Source organism: Nansenia antarctica, assembly GCF_963989245.1.
Source record: "Nansenia antarctica genome assembly, chromosome: 15".
NCBI classification, from domain to species: Eukaryota; Metazoa; Chordata; class Actinopteri; order Argentiniformes; family Microstomatidae; genus Nansenia; species Nansenia antarctica.
The window spans coordinates 191673-202500 of NC_137685.1; the positions used below are offsets into that span (position 1 = coordinate 191673).

At 40.3% G+C, this 10828-nt stretch overlaps 1 protein-coding gene across 1 annotated transcript in view; it reads right to left on the reverse strand.

The window, feature by feature from the left end:
• Window positions 1-10376: 10376 nt before the first annotated feature.
• The window catches only part of slc6a11a (solute carrier family 6 member 11a), a gene marked incomplete at both ends in the record, with an annotated part of 9729 nt that continues 9277 nt past the window's right edge, over window positions 10377-10828 (reverse strand). Inside the window, one exon of the mRNA XM_080545740.1 lies at window positions 10377-10532. Within this exon, the coding sequence (XP_080401866.1) occupies window positions 10377-10532 (156 nt within the window). The remainder of the gene's footprint in view (window positions 10533-10828) is intronic.

A 10828-nucleotide genomic window follows, 5' to 3' on the forward strand; every position in this document is an offset into this window, starting at 1 on the left:
AATAATTAATCATTCATTCTTTTCCAAATAACAAGTCGATTTCTCTACAGGTTATAATTAATATTTGTAATTTACATCTTTTATTTTAGTTAGGTCATTTCCACAGTGTTTGATTAAGGAATAGCAGAATAGTACATATTTGATAATTAAGCAGTAAAAGGGTTTTTGTAAATCAGTGAATACTTAGGTGTTGACCAATCTTTGTGATTTAATAATTGTGTTGACCAGAACTGTAATTAGGATTGAATGAGTAATTAAGTGACACATTCATAAACAATTAGGAAACACATTTAAGTATAAAGTACTTACACAGAGATTAGATTTAAGTTAATACTGCACTGACATACACAAGAGGCAAGTCTGTTATTCTGGAGTTGCAGGGTTTTTGTGGGGATGGTTAATACAGTTATATTGGACTAGCATTTGTTTAGCAAACAAGATAAAATAAGGTGGGTTGTAAGAAGCGTACACCTTATCTAATATAGAATATTGTCAGCATATTGAACAAGTAGAATGGGGTCGAATTCCACGAAGCTGTTAAAAGATATTAGTGAACATCGTGGAATGTTGGCTACGTTATCCCCTATGGCTGTAGTGGAAAAAATGAATCCTCTTGTTAGGGAAATTAGCAAAATGTCTACGAAATGGAATAGCCGTTGGGCATACATTGAACAGCCGTGGCCGAAAGAGGGCAGCATTAATTTACAATTAATTGCAACATTGGAAATACTTATCAATGGGCACAAAGCACATCAAAGAGGAAGGATTAGATCAGAGAAACGCAAGTTAGAGTTAGCTATTTTAGATCTATTTAAGGTAGAGGGACAGAAAATAGCTCAGTGTCCTGCCCCCAGTCCCCCTCCATATGCTAAGGCACTGGAGGATCATTCCCAGAAGAAGAAGAAGGAGCCAAGGGGAAAAGGGGACGACAGGAGTGACGAGGAAGATGACAGCGAAGATGGCAGTGCAGACTCAAGTGATGACGACAATGCAGATGGAGGCTACAACTCGCAGGTCAGGAAGATGATAGCCACAGCCGAAAGGAAAGGTGGGAGAAGACGCCCGGAGAAAGAGGGAGATTGTCACCGAATGTCATCAAATACATTAAAGAACTGTCCAGTGCTGATTCGGGGTAACAAGATGGAATATCATCCGTGGCATCATACAGATTTGTCTGAAGTGATCGAGAAACTCCCAGTTCTTCAAGAGGGAGGACATTCGTGGACGCGACAGGTCGACGTGATACTGACAGGTACGCAGCCCGCGATGGGAGACCTGAAAAGACTCTTAGCTTTTATTGCAGGATTGGATACAATGCAGGAAATATTGATGAAGGCAGGACTTCATAGATATATCAATACATCAGTTTATGATCCAGAGCTCTTCGCAGCAAACAGAGGCAGGCTGTGGAAAGCAATCAGAGAGACCTACCCTACTCACATTCACCCAGACAATATCATTGTGAAGCCACTGGGGGGGGATGAGAATCCTAGGGGTTATGTTGCCCGTATGCACGCTCAATGGAGAAGTGTGACAGGGAAAGACGCTGAAGATAACCCCTTAGAAAAATCCATAATCAGGGAAAAAATACAAGAAGGGCTTCCTACCCCAGTTAAGGATAAGCTAGCAGAAGTGGTGGGGCTACGACACATGAACAAAGCTGTTTATATAGACCACGTAGCTCATCAAGTGGAGTTATATCGAAAGAACATTCAGATACAGAAGGCACGAGACGAAGAATCCCTCAGAATATTGACTCATTTGCAATTGACTGAAAGCGAGAGGAACATAGAGGGAGTGCAGGCTTTAGCCCCACAGCAACAGCCACCTGGAGTGCAGACTGCTACTTACCAGTCCTACTCACAGGGGCCACAAGGGGGGTATCCTGCTACTTACCAGTCCTACCCACAGGGGCCACAAGGGGGGTATCCATACCCACAAGGGCCACCAGGGGTGCAAGCGGTTCCATACCAGATGTACACACAGCCTGGCCAAGGACCACCACCAGGGGGATGGACAGCAGCAGGGAAGGAGGTGCTAGAACCATGCCAATGCGACCAGAATGGACATCTAGCCTGTGCCTGCTGCAACAGGCCCCAGGGGGGCGCAGGGGGGAGCCAAGGAGGAGGATGTTGGCCCCCTACTACACCTGCTCCAGGAGTGATGAACCCTTACGGAGGCCCAGCAGCTGGCCTATAGGGGTGCCCGGAAGATCCGAGTGGGAGGTGCCAGCTGGTGGTGACACAGAAGCCTGAAGGCGCCACGCACCTCCCTATGTCTAGAGAATATGTGAAGACAATCGGATTTGAGGGAATTAAACAGCTGATTCCTACAACTGAGCTTGTAGACTTAGAGTACAAGGGACAGAGAGCAACTCTGTCAACACTTGTGTCAGAACACACGCCAACAGGGCTGCTAGGGAGAGATGCTCTATGCCAATTGAACTGTACAGTAAAATGCACACCTGACGACTGTCAGGTGACGATGCCATCCGGTGTTCAGATTCCATCGACAGCCAGAGTGATTAAGCATAGAACAGACCTACAAGCTTTGCCTTTAAAGGGAGCTGATATAGAATATTGGGTTGATGGGTCTTGTTACGGGGTAGGAGAAACGTTGTGCGCTGGGTATTCCTTAGTTAAAGCACAGAATTCAAAGTTTATTGTAGAACAGGCTGAGGCAGTTCCTCAGCCTTGCTCGGCTCAGTTGGCTGAATTGATTGCCCTCACAGAAGCATGCAACTTGGGAACCGGACGGAGAGTGACAGTGTACACCGACTCTGCCTATGCACATAATGTTTGTCATTTTAATGGAGCTGTATGGAGGGGGCGGGGTTTTAAGAGAACTGATGGTACGCCTATACAGCATCACGCACAGATCATGAAGCTGTTACAAGCCATGATGAAGCCAAAGGAATTAGCTATAGTGAAGTGTGCCACACACAGGTCTGACTCATCACATGTCACACAAGGTAACAGGGCTGCAGAGGATGCAGCCAAAGCCATTACAGGAGCAGACAAGGCAGGTAAAGGTCTTCTGGTCACACATGAAAAGCAATTACAGGGCATGGTCACACTTGAGGATTTATTGATGTTACAGAGTAGAGTAACTACGTTAGACAAGAGCGTTTGGCTAGCAAGGGGGGCAAGTCAGGATGACACAGGTCTATGGAGGAATCATGAGGGGTTGGTTGTAGCACCCTCAGATTTATTAGGCATGTTAATACAGGAAGCTCATGGATTAGCACATGTGGCTAGGGGGGAGGTAAGACGCAAGATTACCAAGAAATATGGGTTTTGGAGTCCATATTTGATGGAACAGATTGACCATGCTTTAGGTCAATGTGGGGTCTGTTGGAGAAACAACATCAGAGTGGGTACACCAGTGGTGTCTGGGCATATCCCTACCCCAATAGGGCCACGGGTGGTGGACAGGGGGGTGGATGTACAGAGTAGGCAGGATGTTGTGCCAACAGGTGCCGAGGTCCCCAGAGGACCTGAGAAGGAGGAGCTACGAGGAGATGCTGTGGTGTTGCCAGAGCCAGTGGCAATGCCAGTGTTACAGCCAGTGACATTACCGGCAGTGCCTGAAACCGAGGGGACAGTGGAAAGCTGTCCAGATGCCAATGAACCAGAAACCAACGAAGCAGAGAGTGCTGACAGTCTGGAGGTCCAGCCTGGGAGTGTCCAAAGCCTGGACACCTGTGCTACTGGGGATGCTGGCGAGTGCCTGCACCATGCTTCAGATGATGCTGAGGGCGACTCCCCAGACCTTGATCAGCGTGGGAGGGGACCAGGTGGCTGCCTTAACCTTAATGACACTGACGGACGACGACCAGTTAGGAAAAGATTAAAGACTATGAATAGGGTAGTGAAGCAGCAGATCAAAGGGAACGACGGGAATGGACAGCAGATGATAGCATGGCTGGAAACGGTCTTAGGGGCATGGGAAGCTTATTTTGCCAAGATAGGAGCACCTATTATAGCAGACATGATTTTTGACTTTCTTAGGAGGCAGGGCCTCATTGACTGTTTTTGGAAAATCAGTCACTCAGTCCACGTTAATGAACTTTTCAGAAGACTAGTCCTCACCTGAGGTGAAGATCTATGCATTAATGCATTCCCTTTGTCCTATGCTTACTGTTGGAAAATTATGTGTTATGATAACTGAATGTCATTATTTGTGTATTGTTTGTTTATTTCTATATCGTATGTGATTGATGTCAGTTGAGAAGTGATGTAGTGGTTATGCAAAGATAGGAAAGAGGTTCTGTTCCTAGCGCAACGAAAATGGAAGCTGCTGACTATGGAAGTGTTATCAATCTGAGACAGCGGTAAAGGCTGTTCTCCAACTGGGTACAAGTGCTAGTAACCTCTGACCCTGACGCTTCAAGGACAAAGAAAACATCGGTCGTTGGAAGTTTCTGTATTGATTTGTGCATGATAAACTGTGTTTAGTTTAATTGTGATTGTTATTTTCAAAATTCTTTTTATTATTGGTTGTTTTCTATTTTTTGTTTATGATATCTTTGGTTCCTAATACTGGTCCTGGGTTGGTCTGTGTTATTGTGCTTCTTGTGTTGTGTGTTGGTGTAGTTTTTCTGTCTGTTGTTGTTTATTTTTTAATTTTTAATTTTATTTAAAAAAAAAAAAAAAAAAAAAAATTTTTTTTTTTTTTTTTTTTTTGGGATGTTTTGTGGGGTTTTGTGTTTTTGTTTTTGTTTTATGGTGGTTTAGTTTCGGAACACCCTCTGGGTGGTCCGAGGGGGGATGTGTAGTATATTTCTGTAGTATGTATGATCTATGTATGAATATGTGGTATGTTTTAGACACACACACATGCCAGGGCATGCAGGGACACAGATGACCAGCAGGGACCTTTGGGGGTTGAGCAGGGACACACATGCACGCTGGCCCCTCCCCTCTGAAAGGGAAGGGGGAGAGACAGAGGCAGAGCGCTCTCTTCTCACCCAGGATCCACGGGGAACAGATGTAATGTATAAACCTGCCTGTAACTAATTAAATTATCTTAAACTAACTGTTCTTTGATTCATAATCAATAAGAATACACTACAATAGTTTAGATAGTTTAGATAGGTTAGATAGGTTAGATAGGTTAGATAGGTTAGATAGGTTAGATAGTTTAGATAGGTTAGATAGTTTAGATAGGTTAGATAGGTTAGATAGTTTAGATAGTATAGATAGGTTAGATAGGTTAGATAGTTTAGATAGTTTAGATAGTTTAGATAGGTTAGATAGGTTAGATACTTTAGATATGTTAGATAGTTTAGATAGTTTAGATAGGTTAGATAGGTTAGATAGGTTAGATAGTTTAGATAGGTTAGATAGTTTAGATAGTTTAGATAGGTTAGATAGTATAGATAGGTTAGATAGGTTAGATAGGTTAGATAGTTTAGATAGGTTAGATAGGTTAGATAGGTTAGATAGGTTAGATAGTTTAGATAGGTTAGATAGGTTAGATAGTTTAGATAGTTGAGATAGTTTAGATAGGTTAGATAGGTTAGATAGGTTAGATAGTTTAGATAGGTTAGATAGGTTAGATAGTTTAGATAGGTTAGATAGTTTAGATAGTTTAGATAGGTTAGATAGGTTAGATAGTTTAGATAGTATAGATAGTTTAGATAGGTTAGATAGGTTAGATACTTTAGATAGGTTAGATAGTTTAGATAGGTTAGATAGGTTAGATAGTTTAGATAGTTTAGATAGTTTAGATAGGTTAGATAGGTTAGATACTTTAGATAGGTTAGATAGTTTAGATAGGTTAGATAGGTTAGATAGTTTAGATAGGTTAGATAGGTTAGATAGTTTAGATAGGTTAGATAGTATAGATAGGTTAGATAGTTTAGATAGTTTAGATAGGTTAGATAGTATAGATAGTTTAGATAGGTTAGATAGTATAGATAGGTTAGATAGTTTAGATAGGTTAGATAGTATAGATAGGTTAGATAGTTTAGATAGTTTAGATAGGTTAGATAGGTTAGATAGTTTAGATAGGTTAGATAGTATAGATAGTTTAGATAGGTTAGATAGTTTAGATAGTTTAGATAGGTTAGATAGTATAGATAGTAGCCAACCAGTCGTTTGTCAAAGTTGTAGTAGTGTGACTAGGATGGATTTACAAACATGCGAGTTTGTTTACTTGCGGATTTGCTCTGCCTGTGCCCACTAGGGCAGGGAGATGCCCATGACCTTTCATCCAGATCCATGACCTTTCACCTAGATCCATGACCTTTCACCTAGATCCATGACCTTTCACCTAGATCCATGACCTTTCACCTAGATCCCATGACCTTTCATCCAGATCCATGACCTTTCACCCAGATCCCATGACCTTTCACCTAGATCCATGACCTTTCACCCAGATCCCATGACCTTTCACCTAGATCCCATGACCTTTCACCCAGATCCATGACCTTTCACCTAGATCCATGACCTTTCACCTAGATCCCATGACCTTTCACCCAGATCCATGACCTTTCACCCAGATCCCATGACCTTTCACCTAGATCCCATGACCTTTCACCCAGATCCCACAGCAGCAACAATGTAACACTTCTGTTCCCTGCTTCATGTTGTTCTGACAGTTCTGGAAGGTTATTACACAGTTCTGAATCTTAGATCCCTAGATTGATTTTTTTCCTGGATTTATAATGTAACAGGTGCACAAGATGTTCTAAATGTAGGCGATATCATGTTTCAGTCTTGTCTTGTTTCAAAAAACATGATATGAATGGTTGTGTCAAATGTGTTATCAATATCAACAAACATGATATCATGATATCTGAATATTCAAGATTCAAGATCTTGAATCTTGAATATTCAGATATCATGATATCATCATGGTTTGGACGATAGATAGATAGATCGTCTAGATACCTTTGCTAGGAAGTTGAAAGAAAGTTATTTCAGTAGCTGATAAAGTTAAAGGTTTGATTTAGGGCTGGGCAAACGATAAAAAAATATTTTTCGATAATCGCAAGAATTATTAATTTTTCCATAAAAAAAACTAAAAACAAACAAAAAAAAAACAACTAGGGCAGAAATAACAAGCATGTTTTCCTTGGGGAAAAAACTTTATTTGTGTTGCTATTGCACACATTCATTCACATTCAAACTAGACACTACAGTCAGATAACAATCCTCTTAAACAAGGCAGTGAGTAGCCTAAATTGTTTAACTTAAAAACACATTTTACGTTATAAATAAAAATATAGAAAATAAGTAACTCACCATAGGAGCAGTAAAAAAACAGTTACTCACAAATAGGAGGATGACTGAAAACGTTAGTGTCCTTAAGAGCGTCCAGCTTAACTTAAATTTAAACTCCAGCGAGAGACTGTAGGCGGCAGGCCTACTGGTTCTTGTTCAGAAAGATGATCATGTTAACATGTTCAGGGGTGAGAGACGAACGCAATCTGGTGACAGTTAGGCCAGCCTAACTAATTTCCATTATTGTTATAAAAAAAATAATAATAAAAAAAAAATCCCATTTATTAATGATTATCGATCAAAATATTTTGTGATCGACCAAGATCCTTATCGATCAATTATCGATCGTCGATCATTGATGCCCACCCCTAGTACACAGAGTAGACCTGTATCCTATAAAGACATTTAGATTTAGTAATCTCCAACTTAATTAGACCGCTATACTTTCTTTTATTTATTTTTTTGGTTCTTTTTATTTTACCACTCGATCTTTTCAGTTTGTAAAGCGTCTTTGAGTGTCTAGAAAAGCGCTATATAAGTCTAATGTATTATTATTATTATTGTAAACAGTGCGCTGTCCTTCAGGGCCGTGGAATGTTCACACAGGAGTCAATGTAGGCCTAGGTCAAATATAGGTCACATTTTAAAAGTAATGTGAACTGCCAAACAAAAAAATCGGATCTGTGAAGAAAATCGTAATTGAGCATCAAGACCTGCAGTGTGAACATAGTGGAGCCGTTTCAAATAGGTCAGATTCAGGTCCCAAGATCAACTGTGCAAACAATTGTTTGTAAGTATAAAGTGTATGGTACTTTGCATGCATGCCATGATCAGGAAGAAAACACAAGATCACCTGCTGCTGAGAGAACATTGGTCAGGACTGCAATGTGTTAGAAGCTGCTGGAACAAGCAACAAGTGGTAAAGGAATGGCTAAATCAGGCTAGAATTAAGGTTTTAGAATTCCCTTCCCAAAGCCCTGACTGACTTAAACCCCATGGAGAACATGTGGACAGTGCTGAAGAAACAAGTCCATGTCAGAAAGCCAGAAAATGTAGTTGAACTGCACCGATTCTGTCCAGAGGATCAAGAGGTCAAAGACTCAACCAGAAGCTTGTGGAGGTGAAAAGGGCCAAGGGACATGGAACCATATAGGGTTAGGGTATCAGCGTTGCTGTAAGGATGTTTTTGACCCAGCAGATTTGGTCACATTTTCAGAAGGCTCATAATAAATTCATAAAAGAACCAAACTTCATGATTTTCTTTTTGTGACAGAGTGATTGGAGCACATACAGAAAAATAAGAGTTGTAGAAACTATTGTAAACTCAATAAAAATGTTTTGGACCACAACTATATGTGTCTGATCTGTGAAACCTCAGATGACAGGGGCAGGCTACATATAATAAACGTTCTTGTGTAAATGTTACATATATACATTGTAATGCATGTGGTTTATTCAAACTGCAGATACATAACTTGACAGGATTAGCTTGGGAGAGTGTTGAATCCAGTGATTGGGTAAGATTCATAATGATGTAACTAGAATCTGAAAGAAAAGACTGGATGATACATGAAACACATTTGACTCTAGGAACACCACAGGTAACCACAGGTAACCACAGGTAACCACAGGTAACCACAGGTAACCACAGGTAACCACAGGTAACCACAGGTAACCACAGGTAACCACAGGTAATGGCTTTCCCACCACAGCAGCAGTGTGAAGAACAATAGAAGGGCTGTGGCAACTGGCAAGACAGAACAATGAGTATTATGTCTGTTTACAAAAATCAATCTGAGGTTGCAATCATACACACATACACACATACACACACACACACACACACACACTCATCATACACACATCATACACACACATCATACACACACATCATACACACACATCATACACACATCATACACACACACACATCATACACACATCATACACACACACACACACATACACCATACACACATCATACACACATCATACACACATCATACACACATCATACACACACACACACACACATACATACACACACACACATACACACATACACATACACACATACACACACACACATACACACATCACACACACATCAAACACACATCATATACACATCATACACACATCATATACACATCATACACACATCATACACACATCATACACACATCACACACACATCATATACACATCATACACACACTTCAAACACATCATACACACATCATACACACATCATACACACATCATACACACACTTCAAACACATCATACACACATCATACACACATCATATACACACATCATACACACATCATACACACATCATACACACATCATAAACACACTTCAAACACATCATACACACATCATACACACATCATAAACACACTTCAAACACATTTCAAACAAATGTCAAACGTGCTGCAATGTCAGGAACCGAAGCCTAATATTTTACTCTGTTACCTTTGTGTAACGTGACGTAACAATAAACTTGAAACTTGAAACTAAGGAAAAACAAATTACCGGCAGTATGACATTTTGTCAAACATAATACGGTGTAAATGTACAGTGTCAAATCACACAGAATCAAACTTGAAAGGGATCCAAAACATATCTCAAGGTCACAAAAAAATCACCCATCCCACTTTAAGCAAATGTTATCTTTCAGGACACAGTGAAGGACTTCATAAGTCCTTAAAAAGGCCTTTATAGAAGGACCTGCCATAAAAGCTCTGTTGATTTATTTATAAATGATTTGAGAAGCATATATGTTGGTATTATATTGGCCTCATGAAGACTTGATTAAACCCTGAGAGTTATCATTATCTTTTATCATAACAAGACAGCTGGTTGCTGGTTCCCTCTTCCTTGCCGCACCAAACAGATAAAAAACAGCTAAAAACTATTTAGCAGCAGAGGTAGTCTACCTCTATGAAGAGCCCTATGCAGACTGCTGTCTCCTATGTTAGGCTTCAGATTAATTACCCACACATGTAAAGTGCTTGGAGATCAAAAGGTGAACACAATCCATTAATATCATATATTGCTAAAATGTACATTTCTCACATGGTATGGGCAGTTTCATTGGGTTTCATATAAAAGTACTACATCATGTTTGAAATGAACAAGTTATCCAACTTGCATCTCTAACTCAACTACACCACTTCCCTTGTACTCGTTTAAGGGAGGGATGATAGTAGGGTCTGGGTTCAAAGGGCATCGCTCAGGACTTTGCTTCAGGTTGGGGGTCTTGTCGATTTCAGGGATACAGAGCTGTTTGATGCTCTGTGGAAGTAGGTTGTCGATATAACACAATCAAAGAAACATACATTTCTCCTCTAAAAATTACAGGTAATCTAAAAATGTCAGTAATATCATGGCAACGTTGGATCATTGCAAAACCGGAAGATTTCAGAACGTAATTATCTATAGCTATGATAAGAAAAAGCCATTTTTGATGGCCTTTAGTGAAATATCACAGATAGTTTTATCATCATACATTTTGGTCTAGAGCTTGTGAATTAGGGTTAGGCATTAAGTCACATATTTACGCTAGAAATTAATTTGGCTAAAATGAAGCA